The sequence below is a fragment of the Phoca vitulina genome, unplaced genomic scaffold (assembly GCF_004348235.1).
Source record: "Phoca vitulina isolate PV1807 unplaced genomic scaffold, GSC_HSeal_1.0 scaffold29, whole genome shotgun sequence".
NCBI lineage: Eukaryota > Metazoa > Chordata > Mammalia > Carnivora > Phocidae > Phoca > Phoca vitulina.
The window spans coordinates 3,624,869-3,640,014 of NW_022589732.1; the positions used below are offsets into that span (position 1 = coordinate 3,624,869).

The window sequence follows — 15,146 nt, forward strand, 5'->3', positions numbered from 1 at the left end:
TATCTCTGAGGAATTCTCTAGAATTTTAGACTATACTGTGTAAAACAACTCTTAGTTTAAGCAATGCAGTCACGTCAGTGAGAGATGGTTTTGTTGTTTGGCATTATAGTAATCGAGCAAATACTCTAGGACTCATTCGTAACTGAGAAATACATGTATTGCCCTGATGCAACAATAAACCATTAGATTTGCTTCTCCAGGTGGTACATTTTGTCGTGTTAAACTTTTAAAACTGAATCATAGCAGATCAAACAAATTGGCAGCCCTGAAAATTTTTAAATGAATGGTTACCCTAATGGAGTATTTAACACCTAATGAATGCCACCTTTGTACAAAGACCTGAGCTAGGGTCCCAAGATGAATGACACGGTCTCTGCCCTCAAGTCATTTCCACAAAGTGGTGGGAAATCCCTCCTGCATGGCTATAACTCCCAAGTACAATGGAACAAATACTCTTCAAGGGGAACAAGCAAAATCCTCTGAAGCACAAGGGAGACCAAGGAAAACTTCCCCGGAGTGAATGAGCTAGCCTGGCAGGGCAGATGGAATATTGACTGGCCAGGATTCGGAAGAAGTGCCCTCCAAGCAAAGAGGGCAGCACAGGCAACACTCATGGCTGGGAAAGCACCTCCCTTCACCCTTGCTGGCTGGCTGGCTGGCTTTCTCTTTTCCCATAGCAAATGTTTATCGAGCCCCCACTATGTTGTAGGCAGTGTGCATCGTGGGAAAGTAGTAATGCGGTGTGGCTGGAGTTCATGATCTCTGAAGGCAAGATCTTGGCTCTGGAGGCTACCCGGTGGGCGCGGTTAAGAAAAAGAAGGGGGCAGGTGTGACACATCACAGAGGTGCCCCCAACACCTGATTTAATGTTAGGACCAAGGGAGAGGGACCAACTGAAGACAACCTCAACATTTTGAGTCCAGAAACCAAGAAGCTGGTGATGTCATTAAGTGATGAAGAAAATGAAGGAGGAACAGGTTTGTGGAAGATAATTAAGTAGAAATAAATGGACAAGCTGCAGCCTGTCTAAGATTCCATTAAGTACTGAGACTGTCATCCAAATATTCTTCTACATCATGACAGAAAAATACGGAATCTGAGGATCTGCAGAGCCTGGCAACTCTGAGGCTTGTATAATTAGAGAAAAGGCCACTTGAAATTTAGTAACGTAGGATATAGCATCTGTAACTGAACTAGAGATGACCTAGCCTCACCCCCTGATTTTACAAATAAAGAAAACATGGGGCGCCTGGGTGGCTCAGTTGGTTAAGCGACTGCCCTCGGCTCAGGTCATGATCCTGGAGTCCCGGGATCGAGTCCCACATCGGGCTCCCTGCTCAGCAGGGAGTCTGCTTCTCCCTCTGACCCTCCTCCCTCTCATGCTCTCTGTCTCTCATTCTCTCTCTCTTGCAAATAAATAAAATCTTAAAAAAAAACAAATAAAGAAAACATGCTCCAGAGATACTCTCTACTGAGTGGCAGAGCCAATCCAGGACTCTGACTACACATTTAATGGGGGGAAAAAAAAATCCAGATTTCTAAAACATTCAAATCTGGAATACAGATACCACCTAAATTTTTCAGAGTTGCCATGATTTCAGTTTCTTTTTAACAGATTATAAGCGAAAGGTCTTTTTTGCAAAAATCTATTGCTATGTATGCCATTGTTCACAAAACCAGTTTTGTAATTAATTTCCAAGAATTCCGATTCCATGAAAAGCCTCGGAAACTTAGAGGACCTAGAGCTGTTCCTGGGAAGGAAAGACAAGACTCTTTTTAGGTTATTGAAATAATGACACCCCCATGTATATAATAATGGGCTGCCCGGCATGGAAGGAAGGGCCTGGGTGCTCCGTGAAAGAGCCCTGTTTCCAGAACGCCAGGGACACAAGAGTAATCAACAGCAGTTTTCTCAGAAGCACGAAAATCCTGCCCTGCTGATCAAAGAAGAATGACTACTGCACTTAAAGAACCAGTTAGTGGAGATTTTAAAAGGAGGGCTGGGGGAGGGATGGTGGAGGGAGCTAGGCTGAGGGGGAAATATTTATAACTGTGACAACATGTTTCCTTGTAATAATTTATGAGCCCACTGGAGTAAAAGGAAACACACAAACTATGAATAAAATATCCAAAATGTAAACATCATGCCTTCTGCGAATTTTCTTTAGTTAAAAATTAAAGTTGAGGTTGACTAAAGTAAATGACTACATTTTCGTGGTCTCTTATTTCCTTGATGCTAAGGGTTACCAACTGATTTACAACTTCCTGTGTTGTTTTTTAATCTATATTTGTCAGCACATTTTTAATGTCAGATTACTTAAAATAGACATCTTGGGTCTAAGAGGTCAGGAATAATAATATTATGTTGACTGCTCTAAAGACTTCATAGCACTCTACAAACATTCTAGTTTGGCCTAAAAAAATAAAACTTTATATTTCTAAATGAAATTAATTTCAATATAGTTCTAAGAAATTTTTTTGTTTTGGAGGTTTTTTTTTTTTGCTTCCAACGGATGATGACTTCAGGACTGAAGTGCAAGTCAATTGGTATGCTTTGAAGTTAAGTAAATTACATGGATAGCTTTATCCAAATAGTTTCAGTCTCCTCTTACTCAGGTAATTTAAGCTGTGAAAATAACAGGAAGTCCGTGAAAAGAGAAAGACTAGAACCAAAGACTTAGGGTTCCTTCATTTACCATAGTTTCTCTTCTATTCATTATGACTTATTGTCTCAGATGATTTCTGCAAATTCCAGGTACTTGCTCAAAAAGAGTATTCGCAAATATAAAGGCCATGAAATAATTTCATCTTCATAGAAGCTATCATAAGATATAATTAGAATGCAACATATGTAAAATCAATTTTTTAAATTTATATTTGAAAATTCAACACTGGCTTTCGGCAAAGATAATTGCATAACTCATCTTTAGCATGCTGACTAATTTACAGATACTGATACTTAATTCTTGAAACAGGAGATAATTTAGAGTATTTCCTCAATTTTAAATATTAAAAACCATCAAGCTTTAAATAGAATGCCAAGATGAAGCCAAAACGCATTTATCCATGATCAGAACTGTTTGAAATACTTTACACTGAGTTCAAGGATATGCCTTTTAGAGTGTAACTTAGTAAGCTAAACAAATATACTCTTGAGTGGCTTTTTAAAAATATCTTGGATCCCTCTCCCACTCCTCCTGCTTGTGTTCCCTCTCTCACTGTGTCTTTCTCTGTCAAATAAATAAATAAAATCTTTAAAAAAAATCTTTGAAAAGCATTAATTGTTTTCCAATTATTTATAATAGAACCAACCATACTTTCCCTCTCTCACCCTGAGGAAGTTGCAAGATAAGGTCAATCTAAGAACCAAAAGTACAATGTTGAACTTAGCAGTTTCAAGAGCTCTGGTGTTTCAGTTTTCACAAGAACGACACGCAAAAAATGTGTCCTATAGGCCCTAACTCCTTACCTTTGATGACATCTGTTAAAGGGAATCTTTTGGAAGTGAACTCAGTCGGGACAACCACAGACCACACTGGGTGCTGAAAAACGAAAGGTGAAAAAAGTGATAAATTGGGTGGGGGAGGGGGGAGGGGCAGCTTTTCTAATTTTGAAAGTTAGATGTAAACATTCTCCTTTTCTAAATACGTGGTTTGTCTCAGTCCCGATCGTGCCACAGAACAACTAACTATGTCATGTTCTCTAGGTCTCCAGAGAGAAGTTATTTGGGTCCAAGGAATTCTTCAAATAAGATGACATTGGATTTATATTTGGTAATTTAAAGGCTGTGACTATATGGAAACAGGGTGATGGTGTGTCCTTATTAACAAACTCTTCTGCATTAGCTGGACTCTTGGGGCAATGTTAACAATTTCATATAGAAATAGCATGGACCAGTATTCTTAATATGGCTACTCTACTCTGTCTTCCAGCGCTGGCATTAGAAAGATGATCCTTTCAATAATAACAGTAATTATAAATAATAATAATAATACACCTTTGGGTTTAATAATACTTTCCCTTTGAAGAACTCCCAGAATTTTCATCCACATTATCTAATTTGTGCTTGAAACAATCCAATGAAGTAGCCAGGTAGCAATTATCATTATCCTACTCTTACAGATAAACAAACTGAGGCCTAGGGATTTTCTTAGCATCACACAATTAGGAATAGAGCCAAGTCAAAAGCCTATAATTCAGTGGTCTATCTTCCAGATTATTGCCATCTTTAGAAAATATCTGGGTATCTGAAGAACTGTTCTATCCCTCAGGAAATGTTTACACCAGAGCCAGATCAAAACATCTTTTCCTTTTAAATTGCATTTATACTACAAGAAGGTACTTTTTTTTTTCTTTTTCACATTCATTAGAGAGGATTTTGTTGTCTGAGGTCATTAAGATAGGAGTATTCAGATTTCTTTTCAAATTGTAATGTTGGCCTTAAGCAGAACCACACTTGGAAATACTAAAGATGTCTAAAATACTCTGGAATCGGCTTCTTTCGTTATTTCACTTTTTAAAAAAATTTCAAGCCCAAGTTAAACAAGATCAAATCAAGAGATATAAATAAAAATGGGCACAAGGTGTTAACTCAAGTGTCCTAGCCAGACTGCAATTTGGTTTACTGTGGGCCTGCCAACTTAAATTCCTCCTTGCCACTTCAGCTGGAATGGGTAGTCTTCATTTCCTGTCCTAACTTGTCCTGTGTCACAGGTCACTGTTGAGGTGATCAGCATGTGGATCTGGTGGTCTCAAAGCTCTGTTAAGTTATAGATGTTCAAACTGCCAGTATGTTGTGGATAAAAATAGAAGTTGTTATTAGATGTCTATTCATACCCTGCAGAAGCCTGGCAACATTTTGAACCTTTTCAAAATGTAAATACTGCATATTAAGCACAGGAAAGAAAATTAATATGCTGCATTTGCAAATTTATTTCCAAGTCAAAAATGCAAAGGGGGAGGAGGACTGTTGTAGCAGAATTGATATTCTACATTTATGGGGTATATTAAGAAGGTTGTAATGGCCTGAACACAAAAGAAAACACTTTAGAAATGGATTAATTGAAGTTTCTCTGATAATCTGAGCTTTTGAATTTCCTCTCTTTTGATTTTAAATTTATGGCCTCAGTGTGACATTACCAGAGTTTATTACATTTTGCAGGTGGCACTCATGTGTTGTTACTTTTTGTGTAGTATATTGTGGGCAAGGGGTTACAATTTTTGTTAAAAATTTCCAGAACCACACATGTACCTCTTCATTAGACTTGCAAATGAGTAATGCCTTTTTTCAAGGGGAGAAAATAGTTAAAACATTACAGGAATTTTTGTGCCTTTTTTCCTTAGTTAGTATTGGGAAATGTTTGCAATAAAGTTTGCTTTTTGAAACTTTCACATTTTGTAGTAAGTTTTCATTTACATATGAAGTCATCATCTGACAATTTGAAACAAATGTCTTTTTAAAGCATACCAGTTTTTTGTATGTATTTCTATCGCTCCAAAAAAGTTTTAACAGATTTATCTTGCTTTCTGCTATTCAAAACAGTGGTGAGTTGTCATTTCAATGGCATGTTTTGATATCTTGAATATTTTAATAATTGGATTTAATCATTTAGTAATTGCCACCTTGATCATAGATGTCATCAGTACAACCACTACCCACAAATCCATCCACAATTTTTTCCAAAGAAAAACAGTAAAAAAATAAGTAACAAAAAAAACATTTAAAAAACAACACAATAACAAAAATAGTAAGCCAGAGTTTGTACTATCAATAATACTAACACATAAAATAGAAAAAGAAAGCATGAAGTAACACAATTTTCAGATATAATTTTCATACTTCTTCTCAGACACAGTAAGATCCGAAGCAGATTCTAATTCCTATAAGCATTCTTCAAACCTACACTGACCCTGTACTTAGTTCCAGGAGGACTCAAAATTCCTATCACTTATTCCCATGATAAATGTCCATTTTATATTGAATATGTAACATCTTAAAAGTATTCTAGTGATTTCATTTGGCTTGTAAAGATCTTGGATTTTTTAAAACCTACATAATATTTCAGTGATGAAATTTTGTACTTACGAGTATTAAATTATACCAAAAAGCCATTTACTTGATATTCTTTAAATACCATAGCACAATTCAACTAAAGCTCAGATTGTAAACCATCTTAAATAACACTAATGCAGTGTGCACGTAATGAACAATATAGCTAACTTAAGTTAATTTTCATGTAACAGATAACATCTGGGGGAAATGTATTTTGGTAAGTTATGCAAAACTAATTTTCTAGCGACCACATCTGTAGAAGTTATTTATTGTATGTTCACTTAACAGTCCATTATTCTGTTTAGAAATCTATTCTCTTCTTTATTAGAGCTTTTAATGTACTCACCTTGGTTCAAATGGTCTGCTCATTATCAGAAAAAATATAAATGGTATTCACATGGAACAACATGATTGTTTTTATTATATCCATTTGTGTGCAAGCATTCAAAAATGGCAAGAGAAACACATTTATTGCTTTACATTCAAAGTAATATTTAGGGGGTATTTGAAAGTCAAGCAAAACCAATCATTTGGCCAAATGGATGTATGTGTATAATCAGAAACTCCTGATTTTTAATCTCAGCATTAGGCCTCAGGCAAGTCACTTAAAGTCTTTTCCTTTGTTTCCTGATCTGAAGATTATGGGTGCTATTCTCTTAGAGAAGAAGAAAGGGTGCTTGCTAAATCAGGGTACGAAATAGGAGCATTTTTTTAATAAACATACTTGATCCTTTTTCTGTTTTTATTTTCCTAGGTTTAAGAGGTAACATATTAGACTTTTGAGGAAAAAAATATGAGACAATTACAATGCTACAGGAATGTATAAAATAGTTATAAAACTAGCTTTATTTAATTTGCCCCAACTATTCATAGACTTGAGGAAATTATAACGTTCTTTCAGAAAATCTAACTTAATAAAGCTGACCATGTCTTTCTGTTTTAAATAGATTTTATTACAGAACCAGTGATGTTGTAAAACATGAGGTTTTGTTAAAAAAAATACAAAGGCCTAATTGTATTTTTTTAAGAAAGTATTGCATCAGACGGTTTCATTTAAACATATTTGCTGGCTCTGTGCTCTCACCACAATTATTGATTCTAATTTTCCTTAAACTTGTTTTTTAAAAAGATTACTTAATGGGGGGAAAAATCACTATGATGCTTCTGGCACCAGGTTTATTTCAAACTGTATATTTGACAGTATGCCTTCTTATTATTAATGAGATGACTTTATATTTACCCCCATCTGAAACTGGGACATTTCTTTCCTTTGTAGTATCTTAGTAAGAAAGCCAAATGTAACTCTCTGTGAAAGAGGAAAATGTAGCTATGATCTGGTTCACTGATAGTATGCAAAACACTCTGAAGAACTTCTCACCCCCAGTTTTTGTGCAGGAATTAAATCAAATGAATACCTGTATGAGCTATGAGCTATATTCATAAAAATCAAGCAAAAGAGATTCTTGGGATAAACAGGAGTTTCACTCCACCAAAAAAAATAATAATAATGTGGGGCTGGGAGTGGTCCAAGTTCCCGAGTATGTGCCCAGTACACACACACACACACACACACACACACACACACAACCAATGCCAAAGACCAGGAAAAGTGGATAGTTGGCAAGTAGTTCAGATGAGCCTTGTAAAGAAACGTGGACCACAGAGGTGTGAGGGACGAAACTTGCACACAAATATCTGCTTGCACTCACGTGTATGATCCGATGGAAAAAAGGGCACAAGGGGAGGCGGGGGGAATCGGCTACCACCAGGACGCGGAGGCCATCTGCTGAGAACTTCCACCAAGGGCACAGAGACAATTTGCAGAAAGAGCCTGAGTGTAGAAAAGCAGAGTTGCAAGACAAATTTGGCAAGAGCAACAAAATAAAATTCTGCTTCATTAAAAGAAATATTTTACCTTGAAGATTTGCTCATGCTTTCTTTCTCTGGGTCTACGGTAAATGCAGTAAACCCTATTGGGTTCCTTTCTCTCTGCTTTCCAATGGCTAACTCAGCACCACTTCCCCCAAATTCCTATTCCTCACCCTCTGTGAAAGTCTGTACCACACATCATCTGCCCTCGTCTCTAGATTCCCATGTGCAGCTTATTTATTTTACTGATAATGTTGCAAAGGACACTAAATTATATTTAGCTGTTTCATTTTCCTAGCTTGGTAAAATAAAGAGCAATATAAGGTGTGGGAGGATGAAAAACAAGCATGATGAAAAAAGGTACAAATAGTTTTGTGGGAAGAAGAAAATGTTTGTATGTCCCATTTAGGGGAAAAAATGACATGAATATGATGACAGAAAAGAATTGTTCTTATATATATTTTTTTTAGATTCTATTTTGATTAACATTTAGTCAACTTAAGAAGAACAATCTGGAATGATGTCATCTAACAGAATAGAGATTAAGTGATTAATAATAATAATTTCCAAGTATGGCAACATGATGACATGGATACTGAAAACTGGCCAGGACAAGAAGTTGGCACAGCAGGGTTTAACTCCCAGCCCGGGCACTAAGTGATGATTTGACCTTGAGCCAACCATTTAATCACTTGGTTTCCAAACTGCATTGACTACAGAGTCCTAACACTTCAGTTCTTCTCTATATTTATACTAAGCAGCAGCTTCCTATAAAATTGAATTAAAGTTAATAATATGAATTCAATGCAAAATACACTGGGATGACCAAGCAATAGCTTGAGCTTTCAGGACATTCCCAAACCTATCTAAATAAAAAAACATTATTAATATTCAAACGATGAAACATTACAACCTATAAGTTATACATGATCACATGTTTAACAGGTAAGTTAACTTGAAATATTGTGGAGAAGTTAGAAAGGAATGGATGATGATTTCAGGTTTTTCCAAGTCCCGTAGGATGGTAATTAGCTGGTGATTTTATGCATTTCCAGAGTTTTGTCTTTAAACATGTATGTTCAGGGTCTGTCTTTGTCAGCACATGGTGGGTGGCTTCACCTCTGGGCCTCAAAAGCAAGCTCACTGTATAAATGAGAACATCAACATACCAATGTACAGTGAGGAATGTAATAGGCGTGAAGATCAAAGCACTGAGCAGGGTACGTCTTTATAGATCAATGGAGATGGGAAGTCAAATTATGATCAAGATGTTGCTTGTTAAACACAGAATCAGAACAAGAGGAACTAATTAAATGATTCAGATGTTTGCTGTAATCAGTACCCTCCTCTCTTTCTCACCTTCAAGTCACAGTGGGATGGACACTGCTTAAGTTGACTTCTTTGACTCCCGTTTCTTCATTTCCAGTGTTGACCAACCATCGCCCTCCCTCAGATTTACACACTTGCTACAAAATTCCGAAGTGCTCACGGTGAGGTCTTGCCTCACCCTCTGTGTTTTTGGTTGATTTTGCAGATCTCCTCTCTGATTCATAGTGTCCTGGCTTTATGCATTAACCTTCAGAGTCTTTATTGTCCTCATCACCAAGTTCTCGGTGGCCACTTTGCCATTGCCCCCAAGAATGGCCACACTCTGCTGAGTAACATTGATCACGATTAGGCTGTTGGTGAATGTTTCAAGCACCCAAACTCTGCCAGAACTGGAGAAGGTATACAGAGGATCTAAAGCACGGTCTCTACCTACAGAGAGCTTGTAGGCAACAGGAAGGGAACACTGACACATAAAACATTTAAAGATCAAGACAGTATAAAATGAAGTCCTTTATACACAAACAATGAATCATGGAACACTACATCAAAAACTAATGATGTAATGGATGGTGATTAACATAACAATAAAAAATTTTTTTAAAAATGAAGTCCTAAGCCACATAGTATAGAAAGAGAATAAGACAGTGGGAAGAATAAAATGCTAATTATCAGATACAGAGATACAGAGAGCAAAAAGCAAAAGAGAACTAAGAGGGCAGTGGTGTCAAGCATTCAGAGGAAATAGCACTTAAAATATAATAGACTTGGCACTATATATATGCATATGCACTTATATAAAATTATATGCACATTAATTATACATAATTATATACTATCATATAATTTTAATTAATTTAATTGATAATAGGTTGTATGATATATGTTATATAATATGTGCTGTGTATTATATACTATATATTCATTACAATATAGAAAGGGAAATGAATGAATTGGCCGAAATTGTGGTTAGTCACCATGATACAGCTCTTTTCTTCCCCTCCAGCAAGTGTTAGAGGTTGTCAAGGCTTCACGTGGTCTCTTTCCAGATCCTCTAGAAGAAGGAATCTCATCTGATATTTATTCAACATTCATAGAGCCACCTCCAACATTGAATACAGAAATGAAGGTAGGTTTCCTTCTGTCTCTTAATTCACCTTGTCTCAGCATTTTATTCTCTATGGGCAGGAGGGAAAAAACCAAATGCTCTTCCATTTTCTTTCCCTCTGATTTTTCCCAGCTCAGTATAAATATTTCTTTTAGGGTTGACTTGCTGGTGGGCCAGCTGAGGATGGCTCAGCAATTTCAATCTCTCCACTTCCACTTTCCTCAAAGTAAGCACTGATTAGCAGCACCATGACTTGATCTGTCCTGATGCTCATGAATAACAGAAATGCAGGATAACATCCAATCAAAATCTTCTTCCAGATCAACATCATTCCTTGTAGAAAAGTACCCAGGGGAAGTTTTAGGTTACATATAAATCACTGAATGTTCCAGAAGTCACCTGAGTGTTCTTTATTTTTAATATTCCAGGGATTGGATCAAGAACAAGGCCCTGAGGAATCCCAGTCAGAAGCCAACACTTCCGACGTGGATCCTTTAGTGGGTTTCACCATCAAAGATATAAAAGCAGTTCTGGATCAAGTCACAGATGATATTTTAATCGGCATTCAGGTACTCAGCCTTGATAGTGTGCTCACTTACTTTATTATTACTGGTTAATTAGCCAACCTGAGCCTTAATGTCTATAAACACTACCCACACTCTGCCAGCAAGAGTGATGCTTATGATGGAGGACTTCAATTTCACATCTTCCCATAATTCACAGTTGAGTCATCTGAGACTCAATAAGATCACACGAAACAGGTTCCCCAACAGCACCTAGAGTGGGGTGTGTTGCCAGTTTCCACAATCATCCGTCATGAAAACCCAAAAAGTAAAATGGTAAAAACTTCATGCCCGTCATACTGTAAACATGGCTCATGCAAGAGTAAATGGAGTACCTTTCTAACAGCAAACACAGAAGATCAACCATAATTCTTAGGTAAGTCTTCCCACCAAATTTCTAAAGAGAGGCCTTCAAATCCTTGAACTCCCTCTCAGAGAGTTTGTTCCTTTTTACATACCACTAATAGCTAAGCAATACACACCAAAGGCTGCCTGGAAATGGTGATGGGACAGCCATCCCGGTAGCAACTGCCACTCATGGATCAGTCAGCTTAACTTTATGTCTAACCTTTTTTTCCTGTCAAAACAAAACAAAACAAAAACCCATCTCTACCTCAACACAAAGACTTGCATCATTTTTCAGGCAAAATGGTTAAATAAGTGAATTGCATACTTTAAGAAGATTTACGATTTCTTGTAGAAATGACCATGAATCAATAGAACAACATACTACATGTTTAAAATATTAATGCATCTCAGGGAAAGATTTAATTGTTATCTGAACATAAGATGATATATAAAAAGCACACTATATTAACAACTAATTTAGAAAGAGCAAAAGATTAGCTTGGCATAAGCATACCTTGTTACTTGTCTAATCATCAAACTTCAATGCACTATTTATATAACATTTAATGATTTGATACCAACAGAATCAGCCAAAGTCCTCAGCTTAATAAGGGGTGCTTAGTGTTTACCAGAAATAGTGGTAGAACACGTTTTACACAAAGCTTTATTGTTAACAATCCCATGAATGTAATAACTGGTTACTGTGTGGAAGGGCAGAGTGCAGTTGAATTAAACTGAGTTCAGAACATATCTCCTTTTTAGATTTGATAACATTTCATCTAAATATAGTTTATGTATAATCATGGCCCTGGGCTCCTTTGCCAACCGGCAGCTCTGAAATTATTGCTGAGGAACTACTAGACAGTAATAGAATTGTTTGCAGACCCCCAAAATTGAAAACATCTTTACCAAGGCCATGTTCCATGTAGTGAGCAGTATATTTTTAACTGTTCATTGAATTTTTTTTTTTTTTTACTGTTAGAGTTTGCAACATTTATACCACTACTCTATAACAGAAAGAATATGATTGCTGTATATGTGTGTTATTGTCCCTTTGGCCTAAAGCCAACCTTGCTGCGCCTGGAAGTTCATTAGCTTGTTCGTCTAAATGCAATTAGGCATAGAAAGGACTTGGACCAGAGGTGGGGGATGCAGATCCTTTAGGTGCCACAATCATTTCCATTTTAAGTGGATTCATGGACATTAGTCTGGGCCAAATTACTGCCAATTTTTCAATAAAATGGCTTGATGATGTGGATTTATACAATGTCTCAAGTTCTAGCAAACCCCTTTATGTCTTTTCTCTCAATAATCCTGGTAAACTACATGAGAATGAGCCAGGCACTTCCCTGATAAATAAATTGAAAAATGATAGACACGGAAAGACTAAATCATTTATCCAGTGTTTCCAGGGTCAGAAACTGTTGAAAGACCCTGAATGGGAGCTGTGACCTGGATTCTCGTTCCAATCCCAGTGTTATCCGCAAAAACCACACAACCTCTAATATCACAACCAGACTACTTTGGACTTTAATACTCCGGTGGTATGGCACGATTTCAGTGTTTACCCTTGTGTCTTGGTCAAGTCCCAAGTTTAATTACTCTCTGCCTACCTAAATTTTTTCCCCTGTTTTAGATAGGTAAGTTATTTTCCCCTTCTAAACCCTGCCTTCCAATGTTGCTGGCTCTTAAAACTACAGCATCCCTGTTCAAAGGTAGCCACATGTCAGTGGTCAGTGTAGGAACACGCTGACTTGCTGTAGGACCATTTAATGAATTAGTTTTTGCAAGATGTTTTCAATTTTCCAATAGTTTTTTTTTTTTCTCCTTTATTTAAGAGCCATGCTGTTATTATAATTTTTGGAGGAAAAGGCAGTTGAGAATTCATGTTTTGAATACAGTTTTTAGAGCTCCTTCTCCAGTGTGGTTTCAGGCATTTTTCCCTTTCTATAATTCAGAAATTTCAGAGAATGTAGTGTGAATCTTTATATTTTTTATGTTAATCCACTTACTTTCCCATTGACGAACTTTATAGTTCTAGAGATTTATTAAGAATGAAGTTATCTTGGCCCTGAGATATTAATTAAAATTATACTGAATAGAGCAAACATTTTAAGCTTATATAGTTTAGGTATTTTAATTTTAAAGATACATTCAAAATGAAATTATTTTGGCCCTGAGTTGTATAATAAAATTATACCCAATGGAGCAAACTTTAATATATTTAAAGAATTACGTTTCAGAAAAATATGAATACTAACACTAAATTCTTACATTAAATGCTGGCTGTTGGCCCTAAGCAACAGGGTAAAATAATGTAAAAACCTTGAGGGAAGTTTGCCATCTTAGGACTATAGGTATTTTTAGGTCAACTTGAATTTCCAGGTTAGAAAAGCTGAGTGGGAGAATACCTCAAGGTAGTGGTCAGTGAGAGACTATTGAGCCCAGGTCATGGGTTTTCCATTCTTCCCTTAAAGGCAATAGAAACTTTTCCTATGCTAGTGGTTGGTGGGATAGCTAATCTGCTCAGCAGTGTTCCGAGGAATAACAAGGAGACATGGTAGACTAATGACAACCTTGTTCTTGACCAGAGCAGGAGGCTTTTCGTCCAGGCTCTGCTGGTTGGGTCTGAACCGAAGTACCGATCACCATAGGCTAGAGATCTGAAATGTAGCTCTCCTCTGTCAGCACACAGCACTATTCGGCATGCACCTTACCCTCACGAACCTTCTCCCGCAAGCCCACACCTGTGTCGATGAATTTTGTTTCAGTGAAATACCAGAAAGGCCTCCAAGTTAATGTGCAAACACTGGTGACACCATGAAACAGAAGCTGGGAGATGATAGTATCTATGTCCTTAGTTGAAAGAAAGGAAATTATTAGTGGACATTGAACACATTAATTGAAAGTGGGAAGAGTTAACTGTTTAGTTAGAGTGGTGCTTCTCAATCCTTTGGAATTGTGACAAGATTATTTCTTCAAACCCGTTTCAATTCCTATATGGTCTAATAGGTTGCACGCCAGAAAGAAGCAAGAGCAACGTATTTTAAAAATCTTTCACAAGGCTGTATTACTGAAATATAACATTGGTGAATATATCAGAAAATTAAGAGTTGGAATTATGAATTTAAAAGTTAGCATATAATGTTAACATACTTAATTTTAACTACTTAATTTTTCAGATAAGAACTAATCCCCAAAGTGGCTCAGTGACTTGTCCAAGGCTACATAACTAAATTAATCCCTATGTCTCCGTCTCCTAGACCAATGTTCTTTCCACCTCTACTAAAACCATGACCAAGGGGATTAGTGATTCCTGAAAAATGACAGAGTTCCTTTGTAACCTGGAGGACGATGTTCATTCTTCCTTGCCTCCTCCACCCAACCACCAAGAAAGGAAAAATGAAAAAAATGAGAAGCCAGAGGCCAGAGCTTCATCTAGGGCTTGATAAAACTTGAGCCAGGGGCGCCTGGGTGACTCAGTTGGTTAAGCGCCGTATCCTTGATTTCAGCTCAGGTTAGGATCTTGGGGTGGTGAGATGGAGCCCCACGTCAAGTCCGCGCTCAGCAGGGAGTCTACTTGAGATTCTCTCCCTCTCCCTCTGCCCCACCTCACGCATGCATGCTCTCTCTCTCTAAAATAAATAAATCTTTAAAAAACAACAATAAAAAAACGTGAATCAAAAAGATGGGTACTCACGTAAGGATCCAGAATTGTTGACACCAGTGTGATCTTTTCAGAAATATTGATTCTTACCATGAAGGTGAAACAAAATCTCATCAGATAAGGTAACCAGAATGTACACTTCAAAACTATCTATTACAGTTACACTCATAAATAAATAAATAAGAATGAAAATTTATATGTAGCCCAAAACAG

General features: G+C 36.9%; 1 protein-coding gene across 2 annotated transcripts in view; it reads left to right on the forward strand.

Annotated features, from left to right (window-relative positions):
- Window positions 1-15,146, forward strand: part of CABCOCO1 (ciliary associated calcium binding coiled-coil 1) — a 152,374-nt gene that overhangs the window by 110,579 nt on the left and 26,649 nt on the right. For both annotated transcript variants that reach the window (XM_032423545.1, XM_032423546.1), the window contains exons 6-7: window positions 10,254-10,376; window positions 10,784-10,924. In XM_032423545.1, the coding sequence (XP_032279436.1) occupies window positions 10,254-10,376; window positions 10,784-10,924 (264 nt within the window). The remainder of the gene's footprint in view (window positions 1-10,253; window positions 10,377-10,783; window positions 10,925-15,146) is intronic.